This window comes from Gavia stellata, chromosome 11, assembly GCF_030936135.1.
Source record: "Gavia stellata isolate bGavSte3 chromosome 11, bGavSte3.hap2, whole genome shotgun sequence".
Lineage (NCBI taxonomy): Eukaryota > Metazoa > Chordata > Aves > Gaviiformes > Gaviidae > Gavia > Gavia stellata.
The window spans coordinates 19,295,923-19,312,218 of NC_082604.1; the positions used below are offsets into that span (position 1 = coordinate 19,295,923).

The following is a 16,296-nucleotide window of genomic DNA, read 5'->3' on the forward strand; positions in this document are numbered from 1 at the left end:
TCTTGCAAACAGAGTGGTAAAAATGCCATCCCTTAACACCCAGGTGGAGAGCCAAGGACTTGTCAGTGAATAATACTGGAGGATGTAGGACTGTCCTTGTATCTTGTTTTACCAATTAGATACTGTGGAACTTCCAACTGAAATAATCTCACAACATGATGGGGAAAGGAAGAATATTTGTATGAATCTCAGGAACGGATGATTTCCTGCTCCTTGCCAGGTCACCCATCCATTTAATGTCTTACCTCCATCAGCAATTCAATTCTAATGCTTTGGGTTGAACAAGATGTTCCCCCCCTACTCCAAGCCTGCCTTGTGCTCATAGGCAGTTGTGCAATGCAGTGGATGAGGGCAGTATCCCTCTGTGGCCTTTCTGGTAAACAGACTATTTCATTCTTCTTCAGAGCTGCAAATTACATTGATCCAAATAAAGCACGATAGCTCTTCAGCAAACGCACAACTCCATCCCCGGCATGTGTTATTTCCGGCGAGCAGTTGTGGAGGCTGTCTGTCAGTGCAGTGAGCTGCCTTCAGCTCTCTGCCAGCTCTCCCAGGGTCTTCATTTCTCTCCCTGTTCCTCTCCCACACTCTTTGTAACCCTAACAGTCTCCTCTTCAGTGATCACAGGGTCCCCTCACTAATTGAGGAGGGCTGAAGTCTGCCACTATTAGAGGACTCTCCAATCTATGTGAAGTACACTTTCTGTACTCAGAATTATTTTTTTTTTTTAAGCAGTGTTGTGCTCATGCACAACTCTGTCTGTGGAGAGTATTTCTTGTGCCAATTTGGTAATTTTTCACAAAGATTAACTTTACTTCCTTATTATTGTCCATGCTGCTCTAAAGGATACTGAATCTTGTTTTATGCTTTAGCAAATATAGTTGCAGTCCTATATCTGTATTTCTCCAGTGAGTTCCTGCTCTGGCACTGAGGTGGGTTTTATTTGTTTGCTGTGAAAAGCGTTCCACTTCCTATAGCGACAGCATGATTACTCATGGGGACCTTCTAATAGTAGCTACTTGGTGGGCCTTTTATTGGCTCTGAGTGGTCTTTGAACAGCTAATAGTCAAGTCTTAATTAAAATAAGCTTTTAATTAAATCTTGTCTCTTGTCCCCTGCAATATATACATTATTTGCTTTTCAAACAGTGTTCAGACCAACCCTGTCTGGCCAGCGAGAAAATAGAGGAGCTGCAGCATCTGCCTTACGCCTGCTCAGGGAGCTGAACTCTGGAGGAGCAGTGGTCTGGGGCATGACCACACTGCCCCTTGGAAGGCAGGCTGCCTACGGCCATCTCAGCAAACTGGTTTCTCCTAGGAGGCAGAGTCCTTTCAGGGCTGCAGTCTTAACTGAGGTCACTTGATCTGAATATCAGGTGAATGCTGGAGAAGAATTTACTCCTTCCAAGAGGAGAAGTGGTTGTAGGGCTTTTGCCCAGCAGGGCATTCTTGTAAGAGCTTATCTGTGAGTTGGGACAGAATGCATCTCCTGTATTTCTAGGTGTTACTCTAGCCTCATCTCAGTGTAAACAGGATCACATGCTTTCCCAGGCTCTGCTGGGTGAAAGGGAGCTGAGTCAAAGGTCCCAACATGGCCTTTGAACCTCAGCCAGTGGTGGAGAACCGTGAGAACACTGACACTGAAGACAGGACATTCCTCTATGAGGGATGCATGAGGCCGAAGAGCATTTCGTTGCATCGTGTGTACACAGCAGTATCGTAACCTTAAGCTTGCAAAGCAAAGCCTGACAGCGCTACTAGAGGTGAGAGCTGCTCTGAGCTCCTACTGTTACTGGTCCAAAGCAAATAAGTCTAGAGCTAATGCGTCTTCCAGGGAAAAGCCATGCAGATTCCTCACCTGAGTGTTACTATTGATAAGTTGTTGGGGTTTTTAATTCTTGTTTCTTTTAGAAAAATAATGCCAGGCTCAGCCCTTTCTGAGAGACAGGCACTTTCTTGTTTCTGTTGCTTTTGGGCTCTGGAGTTTATCTTCTAGTTTTCCGTAAGTGTAACAAAATGTTGTCTGAGCAGCACTTCGCATAGCTCCATGGACTCCAGTGGGATAATGTGACATGAGATGAGACGACTTTCCAAGGGCAGAGGCGTTAACCATATTGTTGCATCTGTGCTGTTCTTCAGAACCAGAGCTGGGCGTTTATAGGAACAACGTAGCACGTTCTTGTTCAGATGCAGTCAACAGAAAGATATTTGAAAACAAACGATGCAACTCTTCTTTTTAAGTTATTGCCTGCTGATGTTTGAAGCACAGCCCTGCTGGTTCCTTCTACCAGTGAGGAAGAGCAATTGCTTCAGTCTGAAACAACCTATACAAACAATGTGTCTTCCAGGCTCAAAACTGTTGTCATCATCCAGGACTGCCTTGTGTGAAGAAAGTCCTCAGCCTCATGCACAGCTATGTCACACCCTCAAAGAGAACCGTACCACCAGGGACTGTGCTAATTGGAGGGTTTCAGCTGAGCCACACTGACTGCCATCAGATGATGTGCTGGGGACTACAGCTTTTTCTCAAAAGCAGTCAGAGCTGGGGGAAGCCTTAACATAACCCTAGAAATGTCTCAGATACGGGTACTCGGTGTGGAGTCTGGTGCACCAGATTTGCTGTGATGGGGGAGACCTTGCAGACAGGTCTTATGGGCTACTTGTTGTAATCTCCAAGTCCCAGCTCACAAGCCCCAAATGTTGCTCCTCCGCACTGCTTTGCCCATCCATCAACCACTGGTACGTGAGCCAGCCAGCCTTGTGCGGCTTTCCCCACAGTGGTGGAGCTTGCCCGTTCCTCTGGTGGGGTTTGCAAACCAGGGACGCAAGTCTGTGGTTACCCAAAGTCTGCTCGGATGGCTGCTGAAGGCAGAGACGGAGGGCATTTCCAGGAAATACTTGGATGGTGGGTAGAATTAAATTAGCCTGCCGCAACAAGACTTGAGTCTGGCAGCTCTGCTCACGACACACAGGGATTACTGGACTGCACAGGGCAAGATTTGTCCAAACTCCATTCCTTGCCTATGTGACGTGTGTCTACTGCATCCAGACAATCTTAGTGAGAAGGTACTTACTGGGTATGTTAATAAGAGATCTCTCAGGGTTGTCATTGTCCAGTTTACACCTGTTAGAGTCATTGCAGAAATGGAAATTGGGCACTCTGCATCACGCTGCTTGATTGCCTTTGAGAGACCAAGAACAGAAAAAGGAATTGAGGAAACAGAGAAATAAAAGAAGTTTAATATCTGCTAGTAGTGGGCTGCTTGTCCTGATGCTTCGCCCTGAATGCAGCCTGCCTGAGATTTTACATTCTAGTTATATTCTGGGGGCCCAATATGCTGCATCTCTCGTCTTACAAGGAAGTGAGCAGAGCTCTGAAATATTTGACCTCTTCTAAGTAAGCAGAAAAATGAGATTTTGTTGAAAGCTTCAAGTTCAGACAGCAAAGTGGAAATCCGGTCTGTTGCCTCCTGCAAGGGACAGAGAGAACTCTTGGAAGCCAGTGGCAGAAGGCACCATGTAGCTTCAGAGTGGGCTTTCAGCGGTAACCTGGGGACTGGGGAAAGTGCTTCTCTTTAGAATTACCCTTCTGGTTTGTGCCCAGTCCTCAACCCTTTTCAACACACATGTACACGATGGAATTGACTCACCTACTTTATAAAGCAAAATGAGAGTGCTTTCCAAACACAAAATATTTAGTGTGGGATAATATAACAGTGAGGGCCAGAATTGATAATGACCTTTGATGCAGAAATTAATAGCTGGAGGTGGAGGACCTAGCAGAGAAATAGAAGTAGTGTCTGAAAACATTTGAACAGTGAGTTGAAAGAGGTGCCTATTACAACTGAAGGGTCTGTAGAAGTGCTCAGCTCAAATGAAGGCTGCTCAGCCTTGCTCCCAGGTGATCTCAACAAGTAACACCACCTTTTTGGTGCCTGAGTACCATCCATGTCTTACTGAGGTCTGAAGTATTTCTATTGCCAACCGGCTAATAGTCTTCAGTTGGAAGTGGATTGCAGCCCCTTCCACACCAGACATCGTGCTTGCTTAATATCAGGAGGTTTTTTGGGTCCAGCAGATTTCATCAGATGTCACTGAGCTACTGGATATGGATTTCCCATCACCACAGGAAGCTGAACCATATTTAACAGGATGCAGCAGAGCACAGAGCAGGTGCTGCCAGCACTATCGCAGCATCTCTGTCCAACTTTGTGACTTTCTCTTCCTTTCTTTCTTCTTGGCATAGAGAAAGGGGCCCACACGGAATAACCATGAACCAAGGGTCAGAGCACTTTACATTGCAAGACATCACTTGCTGCATCTCTGCTATTAGGACACTTTCTAATTAGCACTGAGCTTAAATGCCCTGTGACTTTCAGAGCTCTGAGCTGCTGAGTTATACTGCACGTATGTTCTGTGGGGCATAAGGGAGGGAGGCAGCAAAGGTATCTTGGGGATCAGTCCTTTCCTGTTAAGAAGAGGGTTTGCCTTTCTGAAGCAGTGTCCTTAATGAGTCTGTCACAGAGAGAGCTGGCTTTTCTCCCCGGACACTGTGACTTGCAGAATTTCCCTTGTCCTGTTGTGCTGATGAAGGGGTAAGGTGGCACGTCTAGCTAAGGTAGAATTACAATTCTCCATTCATTCTCTGAGCGCTTGTGCTTTGAATGGTTTATCACAGACTGCATCCGTCTCCAGAGCCCTCATGCCAATGCTCTTGACTTTTCTGAAGAGCCTTCTGCCCTTTGTCCCTCTGCGCTTTCTCACTGGCTTGATGAGCTTTTGGACTCTTATATATCTCAGCTGAAAATAGATTTTTCCTTTCTGCTTTAATAAATAATTCTGAATTGCTACTTCTATGTTTGTATTCTGTAATGGAGTTTAAAATGGGTGTGGCTTCTGGTTTAAAATAAAATAATTTTATAGGCAATGTATAGATTATTTTCCTCTAAATTCCAGCATAGTTTGGAAGCTCAGAAAGGTTCCTGGCTTGAGTTTGGGCCTAGGACCATAGGCACGGTCAGAGAAACAAGGGGTCAGTGACTGGCCATCTCTCCTCCAGACTCACCGAAGTCCTACTCAGGCACTTTCACAAGTGCCAGTCAGACATTGGGGTCCCTGCAGTATTCCTGAAAATGGAGTGTCTTAGGGCCAGCCCTTGGTGCCCTGCTGGCCACATATTAATCGGAGGTGGAATGCAGTCTGCTGTGTTTTAGATAGGAGAGCCTTCTTTGCATGTGTGTATCTGCCTGTTGCCACCCCTGCACCCAGTAACCTTTGAGTCAACTGACTGATTTCAACTCCCAGCTGGTCTGTAGCTCTTATGAGCTCTATGAAAGAGGGAAATCAGGTAGAGGAGAGAGGTCCAAGCAGTTCCTATGTGATGGAAAGACTTTATTATGCATATACACATTATTAGACACTAGAGAATCTATATGGACAAAAGGCCTTCTGGTGGCCTCAGTATGAGAAGGTCTTCCCTTGAAGTTCACGGTCAGTGATGAGGTCTGGTGTAATACCTTCCAGTGTTTGTACAACTTCCCAAGCTTTTGTGCACTGGAAGAATAAGTCCTCAGATCTATTTACGCTTTCCAATTTTGCAGATCCTTGATGAATGGTTTGGGCGGACGGTCATCTGCTCCTGCGTGAAGCTAAGCTATGACCATGCACAGAGTATGATTGAAAGCCCCGGGAAGGTGTTCTCACCTGAAGAACTTCCCCCTGTCTCCCCTCAGCACTCAATAGCTGAGATCCAGCAAGCTGTGCTGAACCTGCATCGAATTGCCCAGCACCTCCGCAAACAGCGCTTCATTGACGGTGCTCTGCGCTTAGACCAGGTGAGTAAATCCAGCCCCTGGGAGGGGCTCCTGCTCCAGTGAAGCAATTTCATGTGGTACTCCCTAAGGATTTCCTGATCAGTCTAAAAACTCGAAGGGGAAAGTCAGGCTGGAATAGAAAGGCAGGTTTGTGTGCCGATGTCTTCTTAAAAGCAGCATCAAATTATGTACAAAAAGCACTAAGTAAAGTAGGATCAAAAGAAGAAAGTTCCTGTTTTTTTAAGGGGTGATCCATCTTCCAACATTTTTCAAAATCCTAAAGCCCTGGTGGAGTGGGTAAGTAACTTACACAGTGAAACAAATCATGACAGTGTCATTCATTATCAAGCAGTTCAGATATCCTTAGTGCACATTTCACTGTGAAAGGCTCATCCTCCACGTTTACTTCTATGCATGCAATACTCGCATTTTCCACAGCTTTCATAGCAGTTCTCTGGGCAGGGAAAATGACTAAATGTTATCTAAGCTAATACGTAGAAGTGTTGGGTGTGTTTCAGAGAAAGAAATGCTAGTGGGAAGGTTTTCTGTCTGGGGTGATTTAAGTAATCTTGTACCAGTTGTGGTATGTGTAATTTCTATTTTGCAAGTAGATCCAGATATTTTAGATTATCACAGCAAAAATACTTTTGTATTTGAGGTTCAGCTGCTCTGAGGTGGCTTCTGACAGTTTGTGTGGATAGGTGGTTCCAGTAATTGATAGAACTCAGTGGCCTTCCTGAGCAGGAGACAAAATAATCTCTTAATATAAGGAAGCTCTATTGTTTCATTCTGCAAAATGAGCATGAGTCAACATAAGGATATTGCTGAGAAAGAAGCTAGTGTACTGAGATGTGTAAACAGGACTATTGAATGTAAGAGGTATGTTGTAACCCTTCCATTTTACTTGGTGTTGTGGTGTTGTCTCCAGTTGCAGGAAGGCTAATTTTGGAGAAATCATTGCAGAGCAAAAGAGCAACAAGTGTCTGTAATCTGCGACCTTCCTTGACAGAGCACGTGGCTTAGTCTGGCAAAACTGTGAAGAGGGGCAATGTTCTGTTCCCCATGTCTAAGATGGACAGGATGAGACACCTGTATCTTAAAATTCAGTAGAGGAGATTGGACTTACACTTTAGGATAAACTTTCTGGTGTAGGAACTGTGATGTCCAAGGCTATCTTGCCTACATCTGTTGTAGGGGGACTTAGAGGACTGGGTAGGCGCACATAAGTGAGCCTGGAGCAAGGGCATTTCCTTAAGGTCCCCCCTTGCTCAAGGGAAATAATAATTCTTAAAATCATATTCAAATAATTTTTGGAAATCTAACTCGCACTGTGAAGTCCTGCAGAGTTTGCTTAAACCCCTTTTGAACAGAGGCTTCCCTCTGAGGTTTATTGTACAATGGCTAATAAGCTGGGCTTTTGTTCCCAAGCACACTCTGAATGCTAAAGAAACATAAAAACCCCCAATTTTTGCACTTGATGAGCTAACTGGGGAGCCTTGGAGATGTCTGGGTTGGAACAACAGTCCACAGTGACTGAGAGCTGTGGCCCAGAAAGGTCATCAGCTGCATTGCACAAGTCACACTTACAGTGTAGTGCTGAGTGGTCACTGTATGTGCTTGAGTTGAGTACCTGTTATCAAACTAACCTCAGGGAAAGTATGTTTTAAAACAGTTGCGACATTTGCAATGGGAGGATTTGGCCAGGGAAGCATCCTGTTCCAGTGATACCCCATAAAAGATTAGCGGTGTTTTGTTTTGCTCTGTGCTGTTGCAGAGAAGCTGTTAAAGAGAATGTATTGGAGCATCATTTGTGAGATCAGGGTTAAAAGCCACTGGTAAGGGCACCAGAGAGGGCTGATTCCTACTCAGCCTAGTTCCTGACCAATGTGATAAACTAAATTATATCTCACAAGTGGTACTTTATGCTGCACAGAATCTCTCTCTCCTGGCAGGAGTGTCAGAGCAAAAGCAATGGTCTTGGAGAAGGAAGTGTATTTTAGTTCAAAGGACGCTTTCACCATACTTACTCTTTTCAAGTACTGCTTTAATAGTTGCGTTTTGATAAACTACACCCTTCCCAGCACATGGAGAAAGTGGTTACTGTAAGGCCTGAGTACGAACATTATGTGAGGGCTGAGTGCGTGGACACGGCCAGCGGCATATGGCCAGACAAAGCAATCTGTAGCTTTTAATGGAAGGAGATGAGTCCCTCTGCCTTTGCTCCCCCACTTCCCTGAGTTCCCATGGACGCAGTTGTGCACTGGGTCTGACTTCCAGCCCCGAGCGAGCAAGCAAGGGTGGGTCCGAATGGGAAATACACCTTTCTAATCGCTGGACCTCTCACTGATTTCCTGTTGAGTAATGTAAATCCTGAACAATGGAAGACAAACTCCAGCAGGAAACTAGGGGCAATGAATTATCAGATTCCAAATAAATATGTGAGCGAAGGAAATGATCATCCCACAGTCTTAAGGGAGGGGGTGGCTGGACATGGATGACTCCTGTGCTTTTTTTTCCAAGGGATGTGAGCCCTCTTCCTATACATTGCATTATGTTTGAGAGTTTCTACCTTGGGGTCACTCCTGATGGAACAGTGATGACTTTTTTTGCTTACTTCCACCCTGCCATTTTTCAGTGTGATGTGCTCTTGTGCTTCCTGTTGATATTAAGAAAATGATGGGGGAAGAATTTCCTGTCCTGCTTTGCCACTGGCCATGGTGGCCTTGGGCTGGTGGTCTCCCTGTGGGCCTCAGTTTCCCCCCATATCATCCGTATAATTTGGGATTTATTCCCCAAAACTAAGAACATCTTTCAAATGAAGCCATTCATGGGTGTATCTTTATAATAGCAGAAGTAGTGGTTGGCCAGGGAACCCTTTACACCTGACACGGGATGGCCTTAGTAAGATGTCGCAGTGTCAGGCTGGCTGTGCCATGGTGAGGGGAATGTTTCCCATTTCAATGGCGCTGCTGAATTTTTATGACTATTATGAGAGCAGCATCTGCTTGCCCATGATTTTATCTTTAGCAGGAATTTTAGAAGCAGGAATCTCTGTAGCTCAACAGATGAAGACTGTATCTTACTTTTTTTAATAACTTGGGAATTACCTATCTGGGTCACGCAGAAGACCTTGAGACAAATTACACAGGTAGCACACAGTCTTGAAAGCTAAGGATTTGTGGATTCAGTGTCAGTATATATGTGTCTCTTTGGGTCTGTGTAATTTTAAATTCCTGCCTCAGTTCAGTCCTGGCCATGGCAACCTACATTCCTGCCACTCTTTTTCCCCTCAGTTCCTTTCATGCCTCTGCAGAGGTCTATAGGGGAATCCTGCTGCATTGCACCTTGGGTCTGAGGACCATCTTTGCAACCAGAGCCACACATCTGTCACTCCGTGGGCTCTGGTTGTCCCCGTAGGCCCCTTCTGGGGCTTTTTCCCTAGAATATGGTTTCCTGTGCTGCCTGCCAGCTTCCTAGCTCAGAAGGCAGCTGAGCACTGAGTTTTAGAGGTTTAAAGTCTGCACCTTCAGCAGCTAAAGAGCTTGCAAGACATTGTCCATGCAGACAGAGATTAATATATTTCTTTTCCTTCTCATCTGGAGCTGCAGCTTTTAGATGTAAAGGCAAGAAGTGCCTTGTACTGTGGCTTTGAGAAAAAGTGTTCACATACTTACAACATTGTCTTCCCCGCCGGCCTCCTTCCTGCCCAGGACTATGAAATGCCACCCCTGTGCTGTCCTCTCACAGCTCTTGGTGCACCCGCACTATAAATTGGAGCAGGGATCTGACCTGGTTTAAAAACCAAAGTGAGCACAATCCACAACTTTCCTTTTTTTTCCTGGCCAGGTTACTTTGAAGTTGGATCACTTCCCCAAACCACAGCGTTTAGAAACACCAGCCAGAGAATCAGAGAGAAACTTGCTTTCAGCAAAAACCATCAAGTTTGCAGAAAAGCTCCTTAGCTCAAGCCTGCCTAGAGGAGACCTGCTGATAAATGGTTCTCTTTTTGGTCTCAACAGTTTATAAATGAATCATGAGGACAGATGCCTACAAGAAGACAGGTTAAAAAGGATTTCTGTGGCTATTTAAAATGAGAATACCCCAGGATGCTGATCTGTCTCTATGACAACTGTCTGTGAGCTGAGCGGTGGCTTTTGTTGTGCCAGTGATTCTGACTTTGCCAGCGCACTTACACCTGGGTGCTCAAAACGTTGGCATTGACCAAAGTTCATTGTGAGAACAACCCAAAATGCATTTGCATTAGACCAGTTAATGCATTGAATTGTTTGCTGGAATAGCTTCTATCCTTGTTTTCTGCGCAGCAAACGTTCAGCTTTGCAGGTGTGTGTGAAAAGCAAAGAAAAAGGATAAAAATGGCAAAGATGAGAATGTTATGCAGATTTAAGGGTTGAATTGCTAGTGAAATGGTCTCGCTTCTGCTTGCTTCCAGGCTGTGTGCTGTGCTAGTCTTGTTGTCTGAGCAAGGGTTGCTTTTCCCTCTGGGTCTCTATTGTTTTGAATAATTTGTTTTAAATAAGATAGTAAAAATTGTATTGTTGTAGCTCTGTACCACACTGGAGACCTTACCTATGGTCCTGTCGAGTGGCTGCTGGGAATAAGGAAATAAGTGATCTTTGAGAATAGCTTTGTTTAATTAAGGTTGGTGGGAGTCCTGAAGTAATAGAGTATTTCTGTTGCAGGAACATAGGAAAACAAGCACAAAGACCCCAAACACCAGAATGTGTGCAGAATACCAGCTCCAAAACACCCAGGTGTATGGCATATTGGATATATTAACCAGCTCTGTATAGAGAACTGACTCTGCCTACTTGATGCAAACAGCTGTGAGAAGTTGACTGAAATCATTCACACACAGAAAACAAGGAGGAAGGAGGACACTGTACGTGCAGGATGTGCCATTGTATGTTGGGAAATCTCGTATTTAGTTGTGGCTAATGGGATAGGACAGAAACACTTATTTTTAGACAGTAGCTCCTGCTAATGCCATTTAATTGGGAATCTCAAGAGCCAGAGGTTAATTACTATCACCATTAAAATTTTCCAATACGTATGACTGCTGGAAATAGTTATGGGAAATTGTTTTGTCATATTGCCTGCCTCATATCTGTATAGTAAGCATTCAGGTCTTCTCGTCTTCTTGCTATGTGGAAGTCGTAAATGTTTCTACCCTGGTTAAACAGTCACTGTGCACAACATACAATATATTAATATAAAAATGGAAGGCACTTTGGTTTGGAAGAACTGTTTAGATGGGACAGCGAAGGGCTATAATATTGTATAGACCTCAGTTAACTGAACACACGTATATTTTCCCTACTAGCATGATCTGAATTTATGTCTTAAAATGCTGTTGGGGCAGGAAGGCCATCCTGGCTTGAGTACTCCCTGGTGTGATGCTTAGGTTTTCTAGCCACAGCTGCTGTATGTGCTACCCCTGCACACTCTCAGTGCATGCACCTTTCTTGGGAGGAGTAAATGGCTTTGCTCCAACCCCTGACTCTTGGCTGTCCCTGCATTGCTCCGGGGAACCTTGCTTTGTTGGATTTTTGGCCAGTCTCAAAGAGAAAGTCCTGGTGCTCATCACCTAGGATGTGACATTCGTACCAAATTCATCTCAGATTTGGTTCCCTCAGGGTAGATTCAGATGTGCACCCAGGCACTTGCTTTCGTCCAGGAGAAAACCCAAAAGACCCATTTATAAAATCCTGAAAATTGCCATGATACCTCCCAAAAGAGGCCATTACAGCAACCGTGCCTGAAAATGACAGCAGAGGCAGGGTGGGCTGTATGTACGGTGCTGTAAGATACATGGAAATGCAGAATGACAAGGAGCTTTCACTATTCACTTCCTATCACAATTCCACCATTGTCTGCTCCTTCTCTTTGATGTCTGGTTAAAGAGACTTCACTGATACCCAGAATGGGGACAGCAGGTGCTATATGATCATTATGGACAGTTGCTTATACTGTGTGATATGTAAGGCAGCTGGGGGGGATGCTGGATGTATTTGGAGATTAATTTCCCTTGGGGATTTTATGTCTTTTGCATAGCCCCAGTTAATGTCAAAATGAGCATCTAAGGCCACAGCTTTCTGCTGGGGGATACTGCTCTTCCCTGCAGGAGTAATCGAAATGCATTTGCAAAGGTGCGTTAGCGAAGTAGGAATCATTTTCGAAATGTCTTTCCTACAATACCACAGGGAAACATGGTACTTTGCAGGCAAATATGAAAAGACATCATTGTCGTCAGGAACAGCTAACAGCTCAGGTCGGGCAACTTGCACACGCACCAAGGATGCACACAGGAAGGAAGCATTGTGGGACTGTGTTATGGAAGGGGTCTGTGTTGGCTGAGCATCTTTCTCCTTGCATGGAGATATTTTCATTGCCGATAGGTTTTAAAATATTTTGATTAAATTAGGATGTTGAGTGGAAAGCCCTCAGAATCTAATCTTTTGCCCTGGGATTTTAATGAAGTTCTCCCAGGGGTGTGAGTAGGATTGATGTCCTTGCACATGTCCCGCCGTTCCTTGATCGTTCTTTTAGAGCTGAGCAGCTGTGTCCCAGCAGGAGCAGGTGGTGAAGTGGTCGAGCTGACTCCGGCAGGAGGGGGGAGTCGGACTCTGGAGCACAGGGCTCGGCTGTAGAGCATCGTGCTGGGAACCACCACAGCCAGATGTCTGGGCAAACACGGCTGGGACGGGCTCCCCACACAGTGGTGCTCTGGCATTAATTTACCATCAGTAATGCAAGAGTGGGTTATGACTTTATTCTTCCTGGAGTAAGTATTCCAGCCACTAGCTCAGATATTCAAGTTCTCCAGTCATATACAAGTGTTTTTCTTCTAAACAAACACAGCTTAACCCTTGAATTTTATTAAATCTGTCACAGAGCTGCAAGCTCAGAAACTTCTCTGAAAAAAGGGGTCTTACGCTTTAATTCTGAGACGCTGTCTGTCGCAGCAATAGCTTCTTTCATCTGCCAGCCTCACAGCAAGTGTCAGAGGAGAGGCCGGCTCCATCTTTCCAGGTGATGGGAACGGCATGAAGAGGTGAAGCAGTTGCTTGAGCTCACGCAGTGAGTCAGTGGCAGAGCTGACAGGACAAGCCTCTTCCTGATTCCCAGGCCAAATCCAGTGCGTTAGGCTATCGCTGACTGTTCTCTTCCTTTCACATTTATTACTGACAGCTATTGAATAAGAATTGGTGCTTTTTTGTTTCTGCTGTTTATTGCTGGCCCAGTTAAAGTCAAGTTTTTTATCCCAGTTCCCCAGCAGGTACTTCTTACGGTGCAGAGCAGAGAAACAAGCCGCATCAGCATGAAGGGCTGAACTGTGGCCAACACTTCTCTGCAACACAGAAGCAATCAGCTCCACAACTGGTCTCTCTCCCCAGTCCTTTCAGTTCTCAGGCTTTGCCTACATATGCCAGAACCAAACCAGTGTGCTGCTATTGCTATCCCATGGGAGTCTCTCTTGCTTGCACAGGACAGAGTTGCAGGGGGCAGTACTTTGTCATACCTTCCAAATTGCTGCAAGTAGGGTTAAAGATATTTGCAGGTACTCCAAATTCACACATGAAGTAGACATCTCTTGGTTTCCTGGACTGGCTGGACACAGATGGGTCTTGCCCATGCTTCTGTGATAGGCAGCCTGGGGTCACTTGCTCATGGGGACCTCAGACAGTGCTGAATAGCATCTCTAGGGGAAAGAGAGGGCATCTGTGGCAGGTGGTGGCTTAGTGTGAGGGAGTGTGTCCCAAATGTGAAGCTAATAGCTAAGGTGAACAGAGAATTCAGTACTTTATCCAGCTGAGCAAGCCGCTCACTGGTATTTTTGGGGTTGGTAGGGAGAGAAGTAGTGGCTTTTGCTGGTTATATTGAAAGAGGTTCAGGATGGAAAACCTGGTTCTCAGTGAAGCAGAAACAAACTGGTTCTTCAGTGTCTCTAATAGCAAGACTGGTAAAACCCATGAAAAACATGTGTTTATGTAGAGGTGTGTGTGGGGTGAGTGCTGGGAGGAAATTCTTATTTTACATTTTCTACCAAGGAAACAATCCTTGCTCTGAGAGTTTATGTTTTTCTTCCCCGGTGATGAACAGACGTCATCAGAAAGTCTCTTGTTGTTTCAGATTCCGTTTATCACGTATTTGAACAGAGACTTGACAAGGTTTTTTTTCAGGTATTAATTATAGCTGACTGCATGGCTAATCCATCATTCTCTTTAGATGGAGTCACTGAGTGTTGAGTGATGTAACTTCAAATGTGATCAGTCTGCCATAGGTGAAGATGTAGCAGCTCTTTGTCAGAGCCAGTTCTGTTTACCTAACAATAAATGGAAGAAAGGCTAATTGTATAATGACAAAAGACAATGTTTGGAAGGAGATGAAAGATTCAGACATTGCAGTTCTGTGATTTCTTATTTCAATTCCAAAGTGAGAGCAGGGGAAAAAAAATCTTGCTTTTCATGACCACAACTCATTTTATCATGTGTCTCTGGGCATGATCACTCCTTCTGAGTCCTGGGATGTTTTATCTTTTCTCATCCATAGTATATGGATGCTGAAGTACAAAGAAGCTCAGAGAGCACCTGTGGTTTCCACAGCCCTCTCAAATGAGGCTACAAGAGTCTTAGCCAAGATCCCATCAGCTGAGCTGAGAACGGAGCTGATCTTGCCCCATCCGAGGAGGCCAGCACCTGCTGAAGTCCACCTCTTGGTTTATCTTTAAATATTCCAAGTCCAAGCCCACGTGTCCGGAAATTATATGCCCTGCTAAAGTTTGCAGTGATTCATCGGGAGTACATTTTGTTGAGCAACCTCTTGGTTTTGTTTTGAAAGCAAGTGGCTTTGAATCTGTCTTTAGTAGCCTAGATAGTTTATCTTGCCCTTCTCTACATCTTCATATGGTAATAAGGAAGTTGTTCAAGCATATGAGCGTAATTCAGAGTGTAGATTTCCCCTGAATACATAATTGCGTAAAATGGGAGCATGAAGCATGACATCTCAGATAAGGTTGTTGGTCCACGTTGCACTTTGTTGCTGAGATTTGTCCATACTTGAGATTTGAGAAGGACCTCCTGCTTGAATGAGCTCCTTCTTTGTGCAGCACTGTACTCGATTGTGGGAGACACTGTGATTCCCTGTTGCTTCCTGCTCCCATCTTGAGACACAAATACCCGTCTCTCCCCAAAGATACGTATTCATAAGTTGTTGCATTGTCAGTGCCTTGAAACCTGATAGTAGGATTAAACTTTGCCCTCTGAAGGGAATGCATTCTCCAGTTTGGATCTAGGCTGGTATCAGATATATTACATTTGTGCTAATTAGTTACCAACCAAGCCGGCGACAGTCCGTTGCCCATCTGTGATGGGCTACCATTAAATTGATGGTTACTTGAAAACTAAGCAAGAGGCAGTGAGAAAGCAGCCTTGAGAGATTGTTGGACTGGAGTGGTTTGAGAGACTTCAGACATCTGGAAGAAACCAGCCATGCAGAATCACTGTGAAGGGATTTTTGTGGGTAATTCCTTTAACTGGACTTGAAAAACTTGTTTCTGTCACTTAAATGCAAACTAACCAAGCAGTCACTATTAGTTGGGGCTTTTTTTAAAAAAAATCTAGCCTGAATACAGAAGAATTTAATTTGTGCCTTCCTTGACAATTGAAGTAAACTGGCCACGTCGTGGGTTTGATCCCTCTGATCCTGCTTACCTTGGGGGACTGCAGAGCTGTAGCGTATTGAGTATCTCATGGCAATGCTGAGATTAGCCCTCCGACTGAGAAATTCTCAGTCCCGTGAATCAACAGGAGGTTTTGCATTAGCTTTAAGACTGTAGTTTCACCTCAATTTCAAGGTCTCTGTTTTAATCTCAAGATTCTCCTTTCTTTTCTGAGAAGAAACCTCACTGACTGAGCTAGCACTTTGCTTCTGATTAGCATGTTAGAGTAGAACCTGACCCACAATACTAGGAAATAAAATGCTTAAATAGCTAAAATGGGATTTTTTTTAAAAAAAGCAATTTATTAAATGATTTCTCTGTCAGTGATGTGTTTAGCAGGTATAGAAGACAGAATGAACTAAAAAAGGCTTTGGCATTTTGGAAAGTGAGTCATTTTTTCTGTTGCATCATGTATAAACTTTTCCCTTCTCATGTATGTATGGTTGAAATTACTTTGAGGTTTTGAATTTTCACTTCAGCTCTCTGTTTTTTATTATTTTCAAACATTACTGAAAGTGATGGTTGATAGTCCCTAATACTGTGCTCGCGTTACCTTGCTCTTTAGTTATTTTTTTGAAATAAGCCAGTGTGCAACATATATAGGTGGTTAAATGAGCTGGGAAGTTAGAGGTGGGTGCTGGTCTCTTCTCCCAAGTGACTAGCGACAGGACAAGAGGAAATGGCCTCAAGTTGTGCCAGGGGAGGTTCAGGCTGGATATTAGGAAAAATTTCTTTAATGAAAGGG

At 44.5% G+C, this 16,296-nt stretch overlaps 1 protein-coding gene across 1 annotated transcript in view; it reads left to right on the forward strand.

The window, feature by feature from the left end:
• The window catches only part of DIS3L2 (DIS3 like 3'-5' exoribonuclease 2), a 176,822-nt gene that overhangs the window by 104,418 nt on the left and 56,108 nt on the right, over positions 1–16,296 (forward strand). Inside the window, 1 exon segment of the mRNA XM_059822865.1 lies at positions 5,600–5,833. Within this exon segment, the coding sequence (XP_059678848.1) occupies positions 5,600–5,833 (234 nt within the window).